Here is a 24,144-nt window from a genome sequence, read left to right on the forward strand (position 1 = left end):
GCATAAACAGAAGAATTGCGAATCCCGAATAATGGATTTCATCTGGCTGTATATCACAATGATGACTATATAATGTTTAGTGTAAACCTACGAAACATCTTTAGTTTTTGGACTTATTCGAACTTGAGCAATTGTAATGAATAAGTAACATTTATTACCATAAGATAATGTTTATTCTCAATTATCGAACAAAAAAAAATATTGTTCCATTTTGTTATGTCTTCAAAGATTATTTTGTAATGTCTTTATATGTTGTATAGTTTTAGTTTGTTTTTGATATACATGTGTTTGTTGTAGTTTTAACAAAAGAAATAAGGTCTTGTTTCGATTTTATCAGATGGTATATATTTTTTTTTTAACTTTTCAAATCTTTTTAACCTGTTTTTTTATTTTATGAAACGCAAAGGTTATAATTCCTGGAAAGTTTATGATGGGATGTAACTTGTGTAGCATGTTTGATGTTTGGAATGCATTTGCCATGGGTTGCAAATTGTGAAGGTATGGATACTTACTTGTTATGTTGTAATTGGATACTTTTTGTACCAAGTTTTTTTTTTTATGAACTGCAATGGTAACAATGTGTTGATCCATTACACATAATTGTTTGAAGTTTGAATAGTGAAATGGTCATGTTGTTAAATATTACATTTTCCGGTATTATATGCTAGAAATTATACATTATGAGAATTAACTATTTTGTTCATTATGTTGTGTGTGTGTATTGAATCTTTGTTTATCTGTACTGCAGCCCTGGGTAAACAGTGTGAATGTGCTTTGTGTAACTGGAATAAAGAATTTCGAATTTCGTTATTTGTAAAATATTGTACCATCTTTATAACATCATAATTAACGATATATTTAGAACAATGAAATAGTGGAATGCCCAGCTCCTATTTATTATTTGGTTGACTTTTCCGGACTTATAATTTAATCGTTGAACAACGTGTCCCCAGTTGTTTACAGCGAAACATGACTGAAGAGAGAGGGTGGAAATCCAGTGATTTTCTGTAATAACTTCGAATTTTGAGCATTTTAACAGGACACCATCCCTAGTTGGATCAGCCTATTATATATAGTTTAGTATTTATCATCCTAATGTTTGCCAAAATAATTGAAAATGAGGTGACGTCAATGTGCTGATGACGTTACAAATATTGTGACGTCGCATAACAGTAGGACAACCGGAAGCCCCTGCGTAGGAAAATATCTAATCATAGGTGGTTTCTGGGGAAGCCAGTATGGCGGCGTTTTTTTTTTCAGGAAAATTTTGGGACCCACCTTTTTCCAAATTCCCAGACTATTACTGCTTAAATAAATAATCGGATCAGCCTGCTATAATATCATAACATGGTCCATCAGAGAGCCACGACTAAGTCAGTATAAACTCAGTAGCATATGAATAATCTTTTATTATCTGATAAAAATTGCGTGCCAAAAATTAGTTTTTTTTTTATTTGGCAAAAATTGAAGCGACGAACTTTCGTGACTCTCGTAAGGAGTACTCGCGATGAAATCTGATTTCAAAGATTTTAATGAGCTCATAATCCCTTAAATCCCTGAGGTAACATTTTTTTGTACCTAATTTGAAATATCATTTTTTTTACGAAAATATACAGGATTTTGGGACCGCCATGTAAGTTACATTTATTTTCACCATCTTGTATGAATTACAATGTACTTCCCTTAAATGTTGTCATAATGTCAATGACTGTTAGTATCTTCCTCATGGAATTAAATAACTTGATTGCACTGAGTATGTCAGTTTTCAGTGGCGGATCCAAAGTGTAAGGTAAGGGGGAGGGGAGGAGGGGCAAAAAATATCTATTGACAGGATCACCGGTGATGTTCATGAAGTAAGAGTTTTTCATGACAAAAACACAATTTTTCAACAATTTTTTTTTCTAAGGGGGCCCGGGCCCCCTGGATCCACCACTGGTTTTGGGTGCAAGTATTCAGCTTATGGTAAATATTTTAATGCATTGCATGAATTTGGATTGCAACTACACAAATTTTACACGAGTAGTGTATACATGTACATGTCAGGGGCCGCACTGGGCTTCGCCAATGTCGCAATTAGCGATTTTTAATTTTATTGCGACAAAAATAACCGTTGGCGATTTTCTTGGCGCCTAGGTTTTGTATATTAAAATTGATGGGATGTTTGTTTGTTTGTTGGGGTTTAACGTCCGAGCAGCAATATTTCAGCTATATTCAGACGATGAACATGAAATTGATGATAAAATGAATATGAAATGATGATGGAATGAAAAAGGGGTGGGACACAAGGACAATCGGGTCGACAAATTTTGATTGCAAATGGAAATAGGGAGAGGTGGGTAGGGTCGGGCAATTTAGCCTCCTGTGGTGGAGCCCTATGGTTCCCACTCCGGGAGAATACCACAGTAGGGTTCTTTAACGTGCGAGGAACGTGGCATCTTTCCCAACACGGTGCACCACTATGGTTTGCGGTCAGGTTTTCCGTATTATAGCCTGACAACCCCAGCATGTAACACGCCAGGGGTACCCCATTCCACCACCTGGGGCACACATCCCAGTTGCTCTGTGGGCAGAACGCCCTAGCCCCCGGCTAAGGTTCTGAGCACTATTTAGTCGCCTTTTACGACAAGCTTAGCGCTGCTGCAAGCTTATTCCTTTAACACCCGGACCTGCACGGGGCAAAATTGGCAGGAAGTTTATAAGCAACCGATATTCTCTCTAATTAAACAATTGTGTAGACACCTGGTCAGAGATAATTGACTATGACCAATATTAATTTACGATTATAAAGGCAATTAATTGTAATTAGATCAGGCGACCGTGACTGACAATATGGGAGGTGTCAATCAAATGTAGATATATTATTGAGCCAATCAAAACTCTCATCATCTGGTCAAAGGTGAACGCAATTAAGGCCATGTGCACGTGGCTACACACAATTTTCACAGCCCTATTTAATCATGTAATACATTCAGAAACAGACTTACTTAATAACAGAATGAATTAAATCCAATTAACAATGATTATTCCATCAGGAAGTGTCTAAATACTTAGAAATGAAAGAATTGATACAAGAAAATGGATGACATTTGTTTACACTTTTGCCATGTGACTTTTTTGGCGGGAAACCTGGTAAACAAATAGAATGGGGGTTCCCAAAATCAAATTAAGGAAATACTATTCAGATATCAAGATAATTAAACAGGGACACAATTAATGGTCCATGCTACAAAATGTAGCTCGATAGAAATTTTGTCACTTGAAAAAAAAAAAGAATCACGTTTTTAAAAATGTAATAATAAAAAATAATAAATTATATTGTATTAGATAAATTAGACATGTATTTGTAGACAATAAACAGATTTATTTACACGAGTAAAAGTTTGTCAAACAGGGCTTAATGTTAGTGTTAATGCATTGATAAAATTTTACCAATATTGTACATGTACATGATATGTTTCCTTTACTCTCACATTTTGAAGTTGATTTGGTTGCATTTTCCTTTGATCTTTCCAACTTAAGCCAAATCTTACACATCTGCATCTTGAAAGGTTGACAGCCCAGCTGCCCAGGGTTTTAAAAATTTGTTTATAAATTTTTATATCCGTCTTTTCAGGTAGAAGGATACAGTCTCTTGGAATGCCAGTTATCAACTTATCATGCCTGAAATGGTTATACATCTGTCAAACCTTTATTTTTAATACGAACTGTATTGGTTTGCAGTGTAGATGCTATTTTGAGTATGAAATTCACAGCACACGGAATGTTATTGACCAGTTTGTTTTTGTTAGTTTGTTTATTTTATGTTTAATCTAATTTTTCTCTTCATACTAATCAGTTCTGCATGCATTGTTTGAAAGTGGGTCATACAGTGGCAAAATTACAAAACTATATTTTATTGATTAATCCTTTTTTTTTTGTAAGATATTTCTTCATATTTTTCACCATACTGAAATATAGAAGGCTATGAAAGGAAGAAAAGGCTAATATGTATTTTCTTTAATGTGCCCCTCTTAAACCTTGCTAGCAAGTTATATACATGTACAACTAAGGCGCCATATCCTATTTGAGAGATAAAAGGTTTTGGATAACAGCTGCAATTAACAATTTAACAACTGGATTTTTTCCATCCTTAGGTCTTCCTCTAACTACTATATATCTCATTGATAGTTATTTTTTTTATTTTTCTCAATGATTATCTCAACTTCTGTGACCTTTTATTACAAATTAAAAGTTGTGAGAATAAATGCACAGCACAAACATTTACACATCTTTACACAATTATTATTATATGATAAGGGGAAACGTGACTGACATTGTACTGCATCATTAGTTCCTCTTATAAAATGAAATTTACATGTACATGTTGGTGAAATTCCACATCTAAAACCTTTTTTTCTAATAGTTTTCCTAGCAAAATTAAATACATATTGTGTTTGATTAACTGAAAGATTTAAAAATTTCGGTAATATAATAATTAAATACGTAATCTTTGTCTGAACAACTAGAAAGTTTTTTTTACCACAAAGTTGTTCATAATAGTATACAAGTACTGGTATAACATGTATGTACAAGTTTGCAACTGATAGATTTTAGTGGGGTGCATGATAAATTTACATATGAGCTCTGCTTTTTGTTCTAATATATTGACATACAAGTACATTTACAGCTCATGTTTATAATGTCAACTTGAATTTAGGCCCTCAATATAGTTACTGCAACTGAATTAGTATGAGAATAGTATAATAATGTGACCTTTTTAAGATTTTAATACAAAAATTTGATATTGAAAAAAAATCTGTCATACATGTACAGGTACTGTCATTTATAAGTCTGCATCAAGGTCTTTCATCGCCCTTTGTCTTTGCTAAGTTCCATGTTGATTGAGGCATGTACATGTATACCTACATGTAACTCATGGAATATGTTTCTTTCATTTGATATTAGCATTTCTATGTTTCCTAAAATTTGTTGTATCCCTGAAAAAAAGTAAAAAATTTACTTATCACATGAAATATGTTATTAAAAACTACATGTACATGCATACCAAGCCTTTGCCAAACGGTTAAGTTTTGAGTATGTAGCAGGAAGAATAATAAATAAGCCTATTTTAAAGTTCTTTTTAATAAATTATCATGATTACAAGGAATGTAAAACAGATATCTATATTGAGAGTGCTTTAGTATGCACACCTTTCAATGCAATATGTTAAATTTGGCTTAATTCCATCTACACTTCTTAAAACTACAATGTTCAATAACCTTTTATATGACTATATGTACTACATGTATATAAATTTAAACTAAAATGCAAAGTGTTTGATGAATTACTGTCATATACATTGTAAGGGTCTGGCATATTTTGACAACTTATTTAAATTTAATTTTCCCATAAAGAAAGAATAGTGATATAGGATTTGATCATTAATAACAAATAAAAGCAAACCTCCCAACATAAAAAAGTGCAGAGGTTGGTTATCATCCCTATACAAAGAGATGAAATGGGGGGGGGGGGGAGGGGGGTCATGATAGTGAGAATCATGTTTGTCTACAGCCAAAACCTTGTATTCTTTAAATAACTAGAGCAGATATATCATTCAACAATAGTTTGTTGGCTCTCTCACACAGCCTTTCATGGTGGAGTGCCTTTCTCTGGTTTTTGTTTGAACTTTAAAAAGCATGCTTAGTTAGTTCACGAACATAGGTATTAGGATGGCATTTGGAATGATCAACAACTAAAACTATTTTACATACTGAGGTGTGCAGCATGTATGAGTGTGTTTCACCAGTACAGTAAAAGATTTGATTTTTTTCTATGCAAGTTTTGGAAATACAATTAACAAAAATGAATACAAAAAGGTGCAAAACATGAAAATATTTACAAGTAATTGTAAACAATACTACGTACTGCATGACACATGCATGGACTGATGAGAATATTCCTACCTACTTGTCGGAGCAATTTTGTCATAACTCAGACTAGAAACAACGCATACTGTGTCTATTTAACAAATTCCAAAATACCGATTAGACTGTAGATCTGCATACTGGAAAAGTCGTTTGATGCGTCAACATTCGAGTAACACCAAACACATGCCATTTCAATCGCGTGTAATTTAAAAGTAAAATCAGACAGCGATCGAGCCAGTTTTGGGGCCATAAATATTCAACTACAATGCTTTTTAATATACTTTCTAATGACGTCATTGTAGATTTAAAAGTAGTTTTTTAAGTTTTAAATTGTCCAATAGAGTGCCAACGAGAAGCATCAAACCGATATTTAAAATTTCATAGGAAAATCTACCAAAAAATACAACCCTCATTTAAAATTAGATATGTTTTTTTGTTCAACCGGGACTCCCATTCGGACTTATACGAAAATGTAGCCAGAATTTCAGTTTTGATATTGCCAACTTTCAAGAAAATCCAGTTTTTGTACCTAATTCGCGTAAATTATTTTCTGATCATGTGGTTAAGTGTCTGAATTTTTTGCACGAAAAAAAATTAATTAATCGTAGGTTGTTTTTTTAAAAGAAAAGTAGAAAGACTACTTTCAAAAGATCTAAATTTTCCATGGCGAAAACATCATAGCTTTCCGTCAATTGGATGCAACACAGTAATGACTTAAACATGACATAGTCATTTTCAACGTCATTTTCCGAACGGCCAATACACTCGAAATAGTCCAAACGTCGCGGAAGGACACAGACTAGGACGGATCACATTTTTGGTCTAAAATGCACTTCCGGTTGTCCTACTGTAAGACAACAAAGTCAAACATGTATTTTTCAAAATGTCCATGCTATCCTCAAGGTAGACCAGCTGTTCATAGTAAACATTACTGTAATTATACTGGAAAAATGTAGTACTGAAACAATACTGTAAAACACAATACTGAAAACTTACTGAAACATACAGTACTGAAAATGTACTGTTTAACACAGTACAGAAAATGCGTTGTAAAAGCCAGTACTGAAAACGTACTGTAAACTTCAGTAAAGAAACAGTACCGGGAAATTCAGTAATGGAACAGTACTTTAAAATTCAGTATTGAAACAGTACTGTAAATGACAGTAATGGAACAGTACTGTAAAATTCAGTAATGAAACAGTACTGTAAAGGACAGTAATGAAACAGTATTGTAAAATTCAGTAATGATACTGTACTGTAAATAACATTACTGTAAAAACACTACTTTAACGTCAATGTAAATTGCAGTACTGTTTCAGTAGTCATTACAACAGTACAGTTTCAGTACAAAATAGTAATGTGTTAGTTTAGCGTTGGTAAATTATTATTGTAAGTGTATATAGCGGAAACTGAGATAAACGGATGTAGCTTAACGATGTTCTTTCTTTCGGATCAGATCAGCTGTAATGACATCATTATAAGAGTGTAGGAATAGGTCAGCAAGTAGAGAAGCAAAATTTGTTCACATCGGAATGCCGACCGTTTGTTGAAATCGCTTCCACCACAATGGACAAATATTTTATCGACATAAAATTCGAGCATTTTGAAAACATCTTCTGTATATTTGGAAGAGGATTTGGAAATATTTTTTACAATGAATATGAAATTCACGTATTTCATTCATTCCGGCATCATAAGAAGAGATTTCAGCTAAGCACCTTGCAATGTGGTTTCAACAATGCCCTTTGGCCCTTGCGTTGTTGTATCAGACGACAAAATAAAAGATTTTGTAAAATCTATCCAAACGTCTTTATCGAAACGTCACAGTTGAATATGCTGTGACGTCGTCATAACGTTGAATTTGAATGTATACAGCCTCCATACGACAGGTAAGGATAATACAAAATATCGCATATAAAAAAGACGTAGCAAAGGGTAAAAAAAAAAGACAAAAAAGGGGGATCCGGAGGGTATACTCCTTTCTGTGGAGGTTCAGGTGTAGCTGAGCCCATACTTGTTTTGATTCTTAAGTTTTTGCGATAATCTGGCTAGTGTTACCATTTTAATTCAGTGCTGCATGATCAAGTCATTCCGTCAAAACTTTCTGCAAACATATATAGACTCTGTAACTCTGTAGCTCTGTAAATCTTGAACGAGCCTCGCGTTTTACCCCGATTCGAAGCCTCACCCATATGTTGTTTTTATTTCTAGTCAATATACAGTTATTTTCTTTATACTGCAATCCTTATCATTTTTAAATCAAGTTATATTTTTATACGACGTGTTTTTAGCTCATCTGACCGAAGGCCAGGTGAGCTACTGCCATCAATTGGCGTCCGTCGTCGTCGTTAACAATTTTCCAAAACTCTTCTCATCTGACACTACTTGACCAATTTGAACCAAACTTGTAATAAATGTTCCTTAGGGTATCCTGCATAGAACTGATGTGGGGATTTTTGATCCGATTAAAAACATGGCCGCCGTTACTTAAAATAGAACAGAGGGGTCAGACAGTAGTTTTTCGCATATATCTCCAAAACCGTTAGGTTTAGCTAAATTCTGAATTGTGGGTAAAAGTGTTCAGCGTAATATCTATCTGTGGTCATTTTTTCATTTTAATCCGTTAAGCCATGTTGGAGTTATTGCCTTTTTTTCAACATTTTCTGCTATTTTTTTTTATGTTATTTCTTTCAAAAATCTTTTCCTCTGACACTACTTGACCAATTTGAACCAAACTTGATATGAATGTTCCTTGGGGCATTCTGCATAGAACTGATATGGGGATATTTGATCTGTCGAAAAACATGGCCGCCGTTACTAAAAATAGAGCAGATGGGTCAGACAGTATTTTTTCGCATATATCTCCAAAACCGTTAGGTTTAGCTAAATTCTGGCATGCGGTAAAAGTGTTCAGCATGATGAGATCTATCTGTGGTCAATTTTCATTTTAATTCGTTAATCCATGTTGGAGTTTTTGCCCTTTTTAAACATTTTTTGCTATTTTTTGCTATTTCTTTCAAAACTCTCCTCTGACACTACTTGACCAATTGGAACCAAACTTTGTATGAATGTTCCTTAGGATATCCTGCATAGAACTGTGGTGGGGATTTTTGATCTGTCGAAAAAGATAGAACATAAGGATCAGTCAGTAGTTTTTCGCATGTATCTCCAAAACCGTTAGGCTTAGCCAAATTCTTTCAAAAGCTGAAATTATCCTTATTATTAAAACTACAAAAATCTTTAGGGATAAAACTTGTCAGACGATTCCTTGTAAGAGTTATTGCCCTTGAAAAGGGAATAATTATAGTTTTTTTTTTTTTTTTTTGTTTTTTTTTTGTTTTTGTTTTGTTTTTTTTTTTTTTTTTACAGTTTTCAGTTAATATCTTGAAAACTATGATAGAAATTCTTCTTAAATTTACCCCCCTTGAAAGACAAAATTGAGCAAGGTGAGCAATTCAGGCTCCTGGGAGCCTCTTGTTTTCTCATTTCTTCCCTATTTGTGGCCCCCGATAGTGACGCTACGATAAACAGGTATTTCATGCAAAAGAAGGATAGTGCTATATACTGTCACTGACCATACATCATCAATAAATATACAGCCAACAGATTTTGGTTGCTCAAATAGAACGATTGCAATATAAAGCCGATTAAAATACTGCTTTTTTAATGTAACTCTGAAAATCATGCATTTACTGACGGAAACGGAAGTATATAAAGTTTTCCCAATTTTTAGAATCAATCTCATTTGGTAGCTGATGTAATTTTCTTAAAACCGCGGGAATTATTTTCGAAAATTTTTTCTTGTCAGTTATCAGAATATTTTTTTTTTTGTGCGATTTGTTTTGTCTGTTTACAAGTTTCTTTGTTTTTGTTTGTTGTTTTTTTTTCTGTGTCGGAAGACCATCTTCGCTACTTCAAACAGTATTATTTTTTTATGGAATACGCTTCCATGTAAAATTATGTTTATTGCTGATTTAATAAAGTTAAGGGTGCACTTTACAGTTACATTAAGGTGCATTGTTTCGCACACAAAGTTACCCCCTTCAAATTTTGTAAAACTTAAACTGAAAAGTTATATTTTGGTGGATATATTGTTTAAATGTTGTTAAGCATTTATACATAGACCGATGTAATACATGTATATGTAATAGTAAAGTGGTATAATTTAAATGAAGAATGGTATTCGGAACGCTTCAGTCCCCTGTCGTATTAGGTTCTCTCCTCAGCATAAATGGCTGATTTTCAAAATACCTTATTTCGCACGAACTTTTGGAACTAAAATTGTGAGCGAATGAATCGAAAAGGGTCTTATTATTTTTACCCTTTTCCACCTACTCCATGCCTGCTTTCATCATGTGGTTAGTGTCTGATATTTTATAAAACATAGTCTTTAGCTGTTAGTTTTGGAAAGGCACCCCTATTTTGTACTAACACTAAGTAATATTTTTTTCAGTATGTTACCATGGCTACTGGATTTTATAAGAATAATCACTAAATTACTTATAAATAACTTGAACCTCCACACACCAAGGTTTTCAAAAATATGCATTTTTTATGACAAAACACTGGAAATTTCTGTGCGGACTGCCAGAAAACAGCTTTATTTAAACAAAATGAGACCAACTTTTCAGAAATGACCTAACTGTATTGTACTACCTAATTCATTAATAAACGTAACTCAATGGTTGGGTTGTTATAAAATACTCAGAAAAGCCGGAATTAAGAATGTTAGGATTTCTACTTTGTTATGGGAACCTATTTTCGCCACCTTTTATACAAAATGTTCTATTTTGACAATAAATCAATGAAAAATATTTGTCAAGTGTATCTTCAAAGTACTCCAAAATTTGATGAAAAAAAAAGAAGAATCCAATGGAATAAACTTCATTTCACTTCATTTCAAAAGTGAAGCATCCGTATGCATTATTTGCATATAATGCGCGACGGCCATGGACTTCATTAATATTGCATAAAACGGGACGTTTCATTACCTGGACATTCCCACCCTTGGACCCGCTAAGTACTGCTGTTTATCTAGGACGTCGATTTCCAATTTTATAATGTAAAAGTGGGGCGGTAAGAAAAATGCGAAATTTGCCCAAGTTGCCAATGAATAAGTATCAATCAACATGATAAGTGTCGTTTATTTTAGCCCATGTGCAAATGCGAGAATTTACTGAAATTGTTTAACATCTCACATGTAACTGACAGTAAAAAAAAGTCACATACGCCCAACGGTACGGTGCGCCGAATGGGTCTCTTGTGGTTTTGTACTCAAAATTCAATTTTATACAGACAAAAGTGAATTTTGTTCAACAAAAATAAATTCTAGTTAACAACATTTATAACATACTACAAATTTTCAATTCTGTGTCACAAAATTGACTTTAGTGAGTCAATTGAAAATTCAATTTTGTGTCATAAAAATCAATTTTGTGTGACAAAATCGAATTTTTCACAAAAGACAATTTTGTGAGACAAAATTGAATTTTGTCTCAGAAGTCTATTTTGTATGCAAATTAGTTTACAGAACCATTTGGATATGCAAATAAATTCTATCATCACGATTTTGTAAGGTTTTTCATTGGATATCATATAGTAACAGGTTTCCGATTACTTCGAGCAACGCAGGACGGTTATGGTCGTTTTTAAGTGAAATAAAAAAAATCTTTTAAGTTGCATTCTACAGTAAAACTGTTTTGAAATTACTAAATTTGCTATTATACGTTTTTTATGAGATTTGTTTGATAAAACAGGTTTTGAAATACGCGATTTTTCAACTTTCGATTTATTGGGATTTTCCTTGGTGAATTATGTGATCATTTCCTGAAATCTTTCAACTCAACTATAAAATGCTTTGGCCCGACCTGTTAATCGCAACCAAATTTGTTAACACTTTACAGGATAATTTGTATTAATGTATTTGTCCCAAATTTTGTTGGAAAAAATTAGCCAAGAAAATCACATATGTTGTGCGGTGAAATTTGTTGATCTGTCAAAGTCGGCTAAAGATTATTTTGTTCCACTATCCCTCAAGATTTTTTTGCCAGATGTAAATAGATTCCTTATTTCATTCTAATTCTATTGATGTATGACGCAAGAAATTCGGTTGAGTGAAACAGGTCGGGCGAGATGAAAAACCGACATAGTACGTGTCTAACTTCCGTTTCCCTTTTGATTACAAATGCTCTAGATCTTTAGATTCAAGATTAAGTGACACAGTGGGTTATACGATTACGATATCCGTTATTTCTGTCACTTATGTGCTTTATTATAACCATCCACATTCGTACCTTATCAACTGTATTGCAGTGAATGCTTTAAGTTTTTAATACACGTGTACATGATTCACATTTTGAATTCATTTGCATATCCAAAGGATTCTGCAAACTAATTTGCATACAAAATTGCCTTTTGTGACACAAAATCGGATTTTGTCTCACAGAATTGAATTTTGTGACACAGAACTGAATTTTGTGGCACAGAATTGACTTTTGTGACACAGATTTGAATTTTGTCTCACAGAATAAAATTTTGTGGAACAGAAATGAATTTTATGACACAGAATTGAATTTGGATCACAGAATTGCAAAATTGATTTTGGTGACACAAAATAGACTAGTACTTCTGTCTCACAAAATTGATTTCTGTGACACAAAATTGATTTTGATTACAAAAAGATCAAGTCCCATTCGGCGCCCCGTAAATGGTCATTGTTAATTTACTGGTAAACCCACGTTTATTTTCTGCCCCTTTAAAACGTGTACACTACAATGTGTGTGACAATTAAAAGCCTAAAATAACTAGTTTTATTTATATAACAGATTCGGCTTTGTATATCGTAATGAAAGTTTAAAAGTGACTACGTGTGTATCCGGTCAAAAATGAGGGTTGAGTATGAAAGTCCGTGGCACAAGACTGGAAAACAGAGGTATCAGGCGTTATGAGCAGGGAGAAAGTCATTTTGATAACATGGTAAGTTTCTTAAAGAGTACACAAATGTATTCCATTAGAAATTGAACACTGACCACATAGCGATGATAGCTTATTTAGGAGAGCATACGAAATAAACCTTTTCATGTTATTTTAGTCATATTTCCTAACATCAAATTTGATGGATCAGCTGTTGTTCTTACCATTAAACGACCAAATCGTGGTACCAGTAAAGGGTCCAATGCAGTTTACGCCCTTCTAGAAACAAAAAAAAACAGTACCGAACGTAGCAAGTGTCATTTTTTACTATTGTTTTCTTGCAATTGCAGTTTATCTAATTATTTCCGGAAACATCCCTGTTTATATCTTAATACAATCATTAAATGGTCCGCCCTAGCTGAAGTCTTAACAAATGGCTTACACAAACGTCTACATTTTTTACTACTGGTGTTTCAGAGTGGAGAAAAAAAGTAAAATATCATTCTTATTCAGATTTTTTTTCTTAACATTTACAACATAACATAGAAATTTCAGTGGCTTAGCACACAATGAAACTTTAAAGTAAAAATATTGTTTTCCAGTGTCAAAGTAATGAAAACCGGAAACTGACTTTTCCGCTTAAATGTATTCAAAACCTACAAGTAAGCTAAACGAAAAGAAGTTTCATCATAGGTCCATAAAGTTTAAAACCTGTTCCAGGGTACTTTCTATATTACTCAGCGTAAAATTGCAGAAGAACTAGTGCTTGCTATTTTTAGCAGGGTGCACAACTTATTTTTTAGAAGTTTTAAAACAATACAACTCCGTGTCAATAAAAAGTATATTTTGGAAGTTTAGAAAATTATGTTGAAACAAACAACAAAAAACTAGAGGCCCTGTTTGTCACAGGAGCCCCGCGTCATTAGTGATTTTTTTGTAATTCAAATGTGTCTGTAGTAAGACACTGATGAAGCCTTCCATAGATTTGCCAAATTAAGAACATGTTTATTTTTGTATGAAGGCATGGTTTGCAAATTCAGAAAGGTTATATACTGTTGGTTGATGCAGTAAATATTTGGTATGTTCGGTTAGGCACTGCACAAATACTTGCGATGAGAAAAATAGGACTGATGGACGGACTGACGGACACATGAAAATTGACAATACCCCCAATAATAAATCCCTGACTTTGTTGCTTGGGGTATATTTCTGACAAAACTTACTAAGTCCAACTATCACTCAGTTCTGTAATATTCCACAAAAATCAAGATCCTATGAGCTTGCACACCATCATTATGTGTAGAAACACCCAGCAAAAATATTTTAGATGTAGTTCAAAAACTACAGGAGGAGATAGCAGGACAAGCCATATAGCTCTATTTCTGATCAAAATGATTAAGTCGAAATATCACCAATTTTCGTAATTTTCATGAAAATGAAACTCCTTTGACCTTGCACATCTTCATCATGTGTAGAAATATCCTATAATATATTTTAAATGTAGCATAAAAATTGTACGAGGAGATAGCAGGACAAGTCAGGATCCATATATTTCTGAGTAAAATGACTAAGTGTAAACTATCACTAATTTCCGTAATATTTCACGAAAATCAAAATCCTATGGCCCTGAACACCTTCATCATGTGTAGAAATATCCTATAAGGACAGTCTCTTACAGGGATAGACTGACCAGTGTTATCCCTAGCCTACAACGCCACACTACTACGCGTGTGCTCCATATCGGTTAGATTGAGACATTTACGCCAGTCCGTCTGATTTTGGTTTCTATTCCATGTAGTATGTCTGTTAGTTAATAACGAACAGTAAATGTTTGAGGCAGAGCATAGCCTTTCGAGTACTAGTGACTGGGCTGTAGTGTTGATGCTCTGGCCTATTCGCAGTCCCCAAGTGTGTATCAATCTGGAATTAGAACTCTTACTGTCTTGGAAGTATGTCAGTTGAAGAGTATTGACTTGAAACCGTCTCCGAAAGATTTATAAAACTCAATCTGAAAGACCAAATTACATATATGTAGCAGGTTATTAGTAACACTAGTTTAAAATACATCTTTTAAAGGAAAAGACCACCTTTGCATTAAGTCAGGCTGTTATGATAAATCATACCCACGTAAACAAAAATAAAAAACCTTTAATGCAAAATGCTCTTTTATAAAATGCTCAAGGTGCGGGAAATTCAAATTTCCTAATGATAAATCTCGATTAATTAATTAAGAAAAGGAAATTATTTTGTTTCAATTTAATTTTCATGAATATTTAACAGATTAGTTTCGATATTTATGACTTGCACAATAACATGGTCTTCCCCTTTAATAAAGAAAGGAAAATAAAAAGGATATTAGATTCACAACATAATTGAATTTAAAAGGGATGTAATGAACATATTCATAAGTATATCTGTATCACAATTGTTTTTGGAACTGTAAATGATATAAATGATAATTTTAGGGTGATCTGTGTGAAAATGAATCTTTAGGTGACGAGTTTTGCAGCTTTTACCACAGAGAAAGAAAAATAATACTTCCTGTAAATATTTATACCAATCTTAACACCGATAAATTTCATAATCTGTTTAATACATAATATTAATTAATAATCTAATGTTGAAAGCATCTATTTTTGTTAGTTGTAAACTGAAATGATATCTTTGCGTGTCAGCCTACGCATATATATATATATATATATATATATATATATATAACGTCTCAGAATGTGACGACTCTATTCACTACACTGCTCCATCGGATCAAATTGATACAGGGAAGATAACGTAAACTCATAGAAGGGTCTGAAAAATTCCCAACGATGTTAGAACCGTCAAATTTGCGAAGCTAATTTTTGTCGTTCCCTCCGCGGGACTCGAACTCGTACCGCTGTGACATCCATGGCAACACCGCCTGCACTAAATCCAGCGCCCTAGGCCACTCGGCCAGCTAGGCTATATAAAAATATAGCTTTCGCTGGCCGGGCGGAGGGAACGACAAAAATTAGCTTCGCAAATTTGACAGTTCTAACATCGTTGGGAATTTTTAAGACCCTTCTATAAGTTTACGTTATCTTCCCTGTATCAATTTGATCCGATGGAGCAGTGTAGTGAATAGAGTCGTCACATTCTGAGACATTTGTATAATATAGATTTGTTGTGACATGCATCATTAATTTGATCCTCTATCCTACATAATAACATCTAAATGAACTGTCCCGTACTACCATACATCGTGTACTAAGTTACAGCCCTAGATTAATCCTACGAGGAGGAATCACCCGGCCAGCGAAAGCTATATTTTTATATAGCCTAGCTGGCCGAGTGGTCTACAGCGCTGGACTTTGTGCAGGCGGTGTTGCCATAGATGTCACAGCGGTACGAGTTCGAGTCCCGCGGAGGGAACGACCATAAATTTGCATCGCAAATTTGACAGTTCTAACATCGTTAGGAATTTTTCAGACCTTTCTTTATGTTTACATATCTTCCCTGTATCAATTTGATCCGATGGAGCAGTGTAGTGAATAGAGTCGTCACATTCTGAGACGTATATATATACACATTACATAACATTTCCTCACTCATCTTGACATGTACATGTATACAGTCATGTGTATGTTTTTTGTTTGTTGCTTCACTTTACAGTTTTTGTTATTTTATTACCCGTGTACAATTGTTTTCACATTCCGTGCTTAAGGGTCTTTGAGAAAAAAATCTCAGCTTCAAACTTTCACTGAATTTCAAAACTTCTATTTTTCGTCCAGTATTGAACCAAATACTATTGTTTCCTGGAAATCCTTGATAAGTGTGCTATAGACTTACTAGTCTTAAATATCTTGTACACTTTCCTGAAAGTCGATCACTTGGCTCTTGTGCTTTAGCGTATGACTATGGATAAAAAAAAGTTTAAAGAAAGTGGTTAGAACGACAATTTATGGCAATTTTCGTGATTTTATCCGTCCAATTCTTGAGACCGTCAGTGGCTTGTTACATCGTCCTTCAATTCAATACACCAATCTTGGCTGTTTTCATCGAGACCAGTAACCAAGTTAAACAGTTCCTGCATGTATTTAAAATCCCTTTATACATGTAGATGGGCTTCCTGTTTGTAATTCCAATGTACAGTCTAAAAGAATCCTGCTGAATATTAATTTTATGTATTGATATTTCCACAAGATAGCATTAGCTTCATGCTTAAACCAGGTTTGATCAACCATGACTTCTTATTTCAGATTACGAATCTTGATCTACATTTATTCGTGCCTGATTTTACCATGTATAAAAAGATATAACTTTCTCAAACCATTGACATTCTTTGAACTTTCAATCAACTTGTTGAAATTTGAGCTGAGGAATTATTCAAAGAAAGACAACACCTTTTTTTTATCATTACTGGTATTGCTTTTTTTAAAACAGTACGCCGATTGCTGTGTTCTCTTCTAGATAGATGCCCAGACAGCATTCCTACGTTGGGCCAACGTTGGTTCAACGGAGTCAATTACGTTGGGCCAACGTAGGGTACCCAATGTTGGCCCAACGTTGTAAGTACAAAGAGAGCCCACGTTGGGCCAACGGAGGCAAACAATAGTTGGACCAACGTTGGCTCAAAGTAATGCCAACACTGACCCAAGAATCGCCAATGTTGGCCCAACATAAGCCCAACGTTCACCCAACCATGAGGCCAGACGATTGTATTCCTTAAGATATTAGAACATAATTCTACTATATTTTTTGGTCATGCCGCAGAGTGCTGGTGCTGTGCACTCCTACAGAGTAAGGACCCCCATTTCCCCTCAGTTTATCATATAAATTCTTTACAATAAGAATATACCAATGACAAGCTGTTGGTAGTTTACGAGATTAAAACAAGAAAATGTATTATAAAATTAGCAGATACTATGGGCATTGGTGTACTAATTATTGAAAATTTGCAATTTTTTTGCATTGAATAGACATATCATACCTGTCAATGTTTTGTGTTTAGGATGAATTTACATTGAAAATATGTATACATTTGTTTAAAATGAGAGACAACTTTTGTTTTGAGAAGGTGTATTGTGGTCTCAGTTACAAAGTTGCATTAGGGGAGATAATCATGTACACTGTTGTTATCATAAATTAGATTTGATTGTTCATAATCATTATTGTGAGTTATTAAGTTCTAAATATTAAACGCGAATACTTGTTGCATTTATATTAAACATACAGTTAACAGAATTCGAGAAAAGAGCCAACAATACTTTTTTGAAAGAAGTAAAATTATATTAATAAATATATATAGTTTGGTTTTTTAACGTTGGGCCAATGTTGGCCCAACTTAGTATCGCAGATAAGATGCAACACAATATTTGCTTTCATACATCCTGATTTGCTTTCTAGTTTTACTTTCGTGTCGTGTTTAATCATTTTGTTATCAATTAAAAACCATTTTGGTTAAAAATAAATCAAGAAGAAACATTTCCATAACTACGGACTACTACATTAGGCCAACGTTGTCTTGCCAAAGCCAACTAAAAGCCAACGATCCAACCATCAGCCAACGTTGGCCCAACGGAGGCATGCTGTATGGGTGTATTGTGCAAGATTTTCAATCGATGTTTTGTGTGGGAAAATGTGGCCTTTTCTGCTTCAAGAAATGTATACAAGACCATACAATATTTCAATATACAGTTCTTATTCATAATTTTGTTTGTGACATGAAATTCGATTTTGTTTGGCAACTGAAAACGTTGATTGATAAACAGTTAAGATTCATAGCTTTAAACCATATGTCACCCAATCAAATCTTCTATATCAATACTCATATTATATTATTACTGACAATAAACAACGATTAAGTTATTGTGAACCGTAGAACTGGAAGATTGACATTATAATCTAGATTCCGATGTCTATTAGTTTTTTAAGCCTAATTTGCAGTCTATAAAACGCCATGCGTACTATGCTATTTACATTCTAGGGTAATTAAATTACACAGATATAATAGCTAATATAGCTATACAGATATGTATATAATCTTTTTAAAAAACATTCTGATAATTTTTATATGTTTGAAGGTCCAACATTTTCTACACGTAAGAAATTCACTTGAGTCTTATCTTCCCATAAACCCAATGATAAAATCTTTTTAAAAAGAGATGTAGGAAAAAAAGATAGACTAAGTGCATCGATAGAAAGAAAATACATAATAAATTGTAACACATTAAAACTCAAAGCTCTTATGAATATACCAAAAAGTCTGACTTAAAACAACGTTGTAGATAAATAATGATTGTAAATGAATAATCCGAATTTCCTCTGACCCTGCAACCCTCCTCTTTTTTATTTGGATATTGATATGTCGGGTTGGGGTCAGAATGATGTGCCATACACAAAGTTGGAGATTTAGCGGTACCGCGGAGTATCGCCCCTCAACTGCTTGTAACGACTTTAAAGTTGAAATTGTGCACGTCACACCTACCTAGTTCGATTCCGGAATCATTTTCCTGTATGCTGATTCCAAATTTGCTACAAAAATTACATTTATTATTGAAGTTTCGATAATTTTCCACCAGGGTTGCTATAAATTCCTCACATATTGTATTTCATTTTACATATTTGCATTGTGTTTGTTCTCGTTATATATAGTTATATAATTGTATTGTCATCTCAATAGTACATGCACCAATTTTGGTTTACCTAAACTTCTGATATTAAATGATCTTTAAAGAACTGATGTCATTCCAACTCAAATGTTAAATGTGTGGATTAAATACATGTACTTACAAATTATGAGAATAACATATATTGCAACCAATTAGTTTAGTAAGATAGGGCGTTACAATTTTCCATGCTAAATGTTCCGTAAAATGTTTGGCTTGTAGAAGCATGTTCACAACAAGTGTCTCGTGTTACATTCCCTGTTGTATCGAAATCCCTGTCTTCTTAAATGTCGATTTAACAAAAACAGTACCAAGTTTTACCTAAAATTTTGAATTTTCCCAGCTAAGACTAAACTTTAGAAGCGGTAAAACTTTATTCTGTATAACATTTATAGGATTTTGATTTCGTTTGACTATCGATTAAATAGGATCTATAATATAACATTTGAATTTCCGTGCTGTTTCGAGGAGGTGAACATTTATAGTTGTTCCGGCTTCGCAATATATTATTTCATGAATTTTAAAAACATGTTAGGAAATAAAACTGCATCCTGGCTTAAATTCGGTATTCCAGTATATTCATACTAACAAACTGTTTACGCATGAGACCCGTATTATGTATTTATAGACAAACTGTGCACTGACTTGACATAAGACCGGTGTACGGACGAGGTATAGAACCTTAGAAGATTGCGAGGCTGATAGTGTTATATTCTGCCAGTGACCGTATCATTTTAAATATAGTTTCAATGCAGATAAAACGATTATGGTATAAAAAGCCTTTCTCCTCAGCTTAGGTATTATCACTTACCACGAATGAAGACGTGACAATCTTGGTATTCTCTGTCTACTCGTAATGACATCTTTGTCATAGGTAGGAAGGACTTAATGATATATACAGATAATTTATATTCAACCTCTGTCAGTAGTCACAGAGACGTGTTTTAATTCTGGTTGTTTCTACTTCAAACAACTGGTAACGACAATAAGAAGCTTGCTCTCGATTAATATACGATATCAAATAACGTATTAGCTCGCCTACCTAACGGGTAATGTATGTGAGCTAGTACCAACACTTGGCGTCCGTCAACGTTGCCTGTTAAAAACTCTACAGACATCTTGCTAAAATACTTTTTTCTGACCTCAAATATTCATTTGGCGAAACGATTAGCTGCATATCAGAACCTCTGGTCCTCAAGAATTTCTAGATTAACAAGTTATGTTATTTCTTAAGATAGAGATATTTCCAACAAAAGACGAATGGAGGAGAGGTGTTCTTTTTCCCTTATATTTTTGTCGATGTGTCCATTTTTTTTTTTTAAATTAATGTTTATTTTTATTTTATTAAACGATTGGTCAAAAAGTGATGAACAATATACCACATGCACATTTCATCGATACTGCAGTGAATTTAATTGAAATCTGACTCGTAAGATGACGAATTTTAATCCGACTATAAGCGTTTTCGTCTTTAAGTTTCTGTTACTAGTAACTGTTGGTTAACATAACACGTTGTCACAGTTCAAGTCTGTCTTGCGCCCTGGAAAGTTATGTATTTCACATGCAACCCTTGTTTAGTGCTGACCCAGCAGTCCAGGTTCCTTCTTTCTATATGTAATTGTTTTATCTTCTAGCTAGGTTTGTGAATAATTTATTTCATCCAGTATGTGTTTCATGCGTTGTTCAAACTACAAGTACCATTTGGTTTCCCACGAGTCTTTACTGGTATTTATTACCACGTACACAAGACATTTTAAGACGATTGCTTTACTAAGTACATCTAGAATAATAAGTACATCCATTCCGCATAATTACAAACATACCAATCATGGAACGTACTTCCACAATAAAGTAAGTTTGGTAGGTGTCATATTTGATCACAGTAGAAGAAATCATACGCTTTGCAGAGCTTCATGGATGCATTCCAGGTAAGCTATTACAGTTTTATTACTTCCTTAAAACGACATAAAACATACAAAAGCTGCGAGGGTAAAATATATTTAGGTGGCTCAATCTAAAGCGGCGTATGTGACTATTTAATAGATAATTTACAATATGGCTTTATTGTCCACCCCATAAGTGACGGAGTTACACGTTATTGACAATGGTGCAATAAATCCTCTGAAAATGATGGGCGGATTGTAACCACATTTGGTAGGATTTATTGCTATGAATGTAGATACCGCCTTATTTTTTCATTAATTTTTTTTGAGTTTTGCTCTATTTTTAGAGTAGAAAAGGAAAAAGACCTTGTTGACCCTTATCCTCAATGCTTCGAAGTTTAGATGTACATATATTTCTGATTTAAGCGTTCTTGTGTATTTTTTAGAACTCAAGGCATAAAATAACTGAATATTAAAAATAATAAAATGGACAAAATCATGATGAAAAAATGAACCCAAACATATTGAATTAAGAAAAAAATAATTTGAGGCAGGTGTAACCTGTAAGAGGATGAAGTTGAATATAAAAGTATGTCTAGATCAATCTTCTGTCGCTATTTTCCACTCTAGTCGCTGTTGTAACTTCTTGACGCTTCTTGGCACCGGTATACTTTGGATTTCTTGGCACCGGTATACTTCGGACTTTTTGGCTTAAGCTTAAGCCAGATAGACATTCCTTTTGCCATGTCGGAAACGAAAACAAGTATCTGAATTTAAATCATTGTTAAGACCATATAATAAACGCTATTTTAGTGAAGAAGATACGAAAATACCGAACTTTGTATGGGAAGCTCTGGAAGACGTGACTTCCTGTCAGATTGAAATCAAACTCTCTGTGCCTTCAAAATAAGACTTTATTTCGCATAAAATACCGTTATGAGGACCCCATTCTCTTTAAAATAACTAACATTTCTAACCAGAAAATTGAATTACGAATTATGAGAAATTGAAACTTTAACTGAAAACATTACCATTTTGGAAACAGTTTAGACGGGGTTGAGTTATTAAAGATTATTTTATGCCCAGTCATATTAAATATTTTCAGAGATAGTGATTCAATGTTTATTTCACATTGGAGTATTTCCCATTAGCTTAATTTCATGGAACAAAGCCAATTTTGTTAGAGTTAGGTGAAACCAACCTACTTGAACAACACTTTTAAGATGGAAAAAAGTAGGTAATATGGCGAATTAAATCTTATTTGCAGTCTTAGTCTATAAGTTAATTATTTCAACTATCCCTACGATGAAATTACAAATCCATTTTTCCCAGCGCAAAAATATTGCCATTTGAAAAAAAACTTATGGTTAAAATTAATTATATGATCAGAAAATAGCAAATACACTTGGTTTTTTAAAGAAATCTTTAAGCACTGTAGTTGAATTGATTAATCAAATACTTCCAAAATCGGTTTTTGGATAATCAAATATTATTACTTTATAGCACTTTTACATCAATTAATTTTGTCCAAAGTAATACGGCGTTTTGGGGCTGTTTTGCCTGTCTTAATGATTCTACCCTCTTATTAAAAAAAATAACAATATGGATATGCAAGCAAGATATACAAAAAAGCTAAACTAATTGAAATAGTATTACAATAAAGGCATATTTATCAAATACGTAATGGATACAAGACTATAAACAATCACTTTAAGAATATTTTTGTGTATAATTTGTGAAGTTCATGTTGTAAACCATACACTTTAAAAAGCGAGTTATAACATTGAACGAAATTCAAATTCCGTAGTTCGGAAGACAAAATAGAGTGGTTCTGATTTATCGAATCGCATGCTTTTGTCTGCGCTTTGGATACATGTTAAGGTTACTATTTTCTGAACGCGAAGGTCTGGACGTTCTGTTTGATGTACATAAATCAGTTCCTGGAGTTGCATTGAATACTGTACTGATAGCGATATTGTATCGATAACAGAAATGCTGTAATATATTTTTTACTTAGTCTTTCTTGTTCAGGTATAACGAGTCTTGCTGCTGTATTTTGAACAAACTTGAGTATTGCTTTTATACTTGTGTAAACACTGTATGAAAATGCATTGTCGCAGTCTAGTCTAGAAGCAACCAGTGAACACACCTATATTTTACATGTTTTTTTTTTGTTATATGTGGTCAAATACGTCATAAAATAACATATACCCTGATGTCCCATACCTAAGGTCTTGTAAAGAAGATTTTTTGGCACATTGAACGCCTATAGGTTCAATTCCATAAGTCGATATTTCGGAGCGAAAACAATTTATAGCTTGATTGAGTTTGAGACTCATCCAGGCACTGATCATTTTATCAGAAAGCGGTGTTCCAATTCAGTTGATATCTACGACCAGATGTCCAGTGATTTAAACAGGAGGTTTTCGTGCGTTCGTTCATCATGAATTTAAACACGCGCGTAGGTACGTCCCATCTCTCTTGCGCTTTGAGCCGTCGTTTATATCGTGTGTTTCCTTAATCTAATGCGTTACGGTTCTCCAACGGTGTGGGCATGTAGAAATATTGTTGATCAATTACTTCAACTTCATAGGTCCACCATTAACACAGTTTCAAAGAAAATGTGTACAGGTCGCAATAAGAATCATTGAAAAAAGAAAAAAAAGACGTTTTGTCGAAATTTTGTGTCAATCTATAATCTTTCGGTAAGTCACATTTATGGTAACTAAAGAAGTTCTAATTAAAGTTGTATTTACTTGGAGAAGTCATGAAATAAATCGATATAGTTGAATTATGCTAAAA

The 24,144-nt window shown here is 33.6% G+C and overlaps 1 protein-coding gene across 1 annotated transcript in view; it reads left to right on the forward strand.

The window, feature by feature from the left end:
* Positions 1 to 7,739: 7,739 nt before the first annotated feature.
* The window catches only part of LOC148616458 (small conductance calcium-activated potassium channel protein 2-like), a 45,834-nt gene continuing 29,429 nt past the window's right edge, over positions 7,740 to 24,144 (forward strand). Inside the window, exons 1-2 of the mRNA XM_088583511.1 lie at positions 7,740 to 7,795; positions 12,731 to 12,881. Coding sequence (XP_088439637.1) covers positions 12,804 to 12,881 — 78 coding nt within the window. The 5' untranslated portion in view covers positions 7,740 to 7,795; positions 12,731 to 12,803. The remainder of the gene's footprint in view (positions 7,796 to 12,730; positions 12,882 to 24,144) is intronic.

Source organism: Perna viridis, chromosome 5 (assembly GCF_037379345.1).
Source record: "Perna viridis isolate PV_CMFRI_1.1 ecotype Kerala chromosome 5, ASM3737934v1, whole genome shotgun sequence".
In the NCBI taxonomy this organism is placed as follows: domain Eukaryota; kingdom Metazoa; phylum Mollusca; class Bivalvia; order Mytilida; family Mytilidae; genus Perna; species Perna viridis.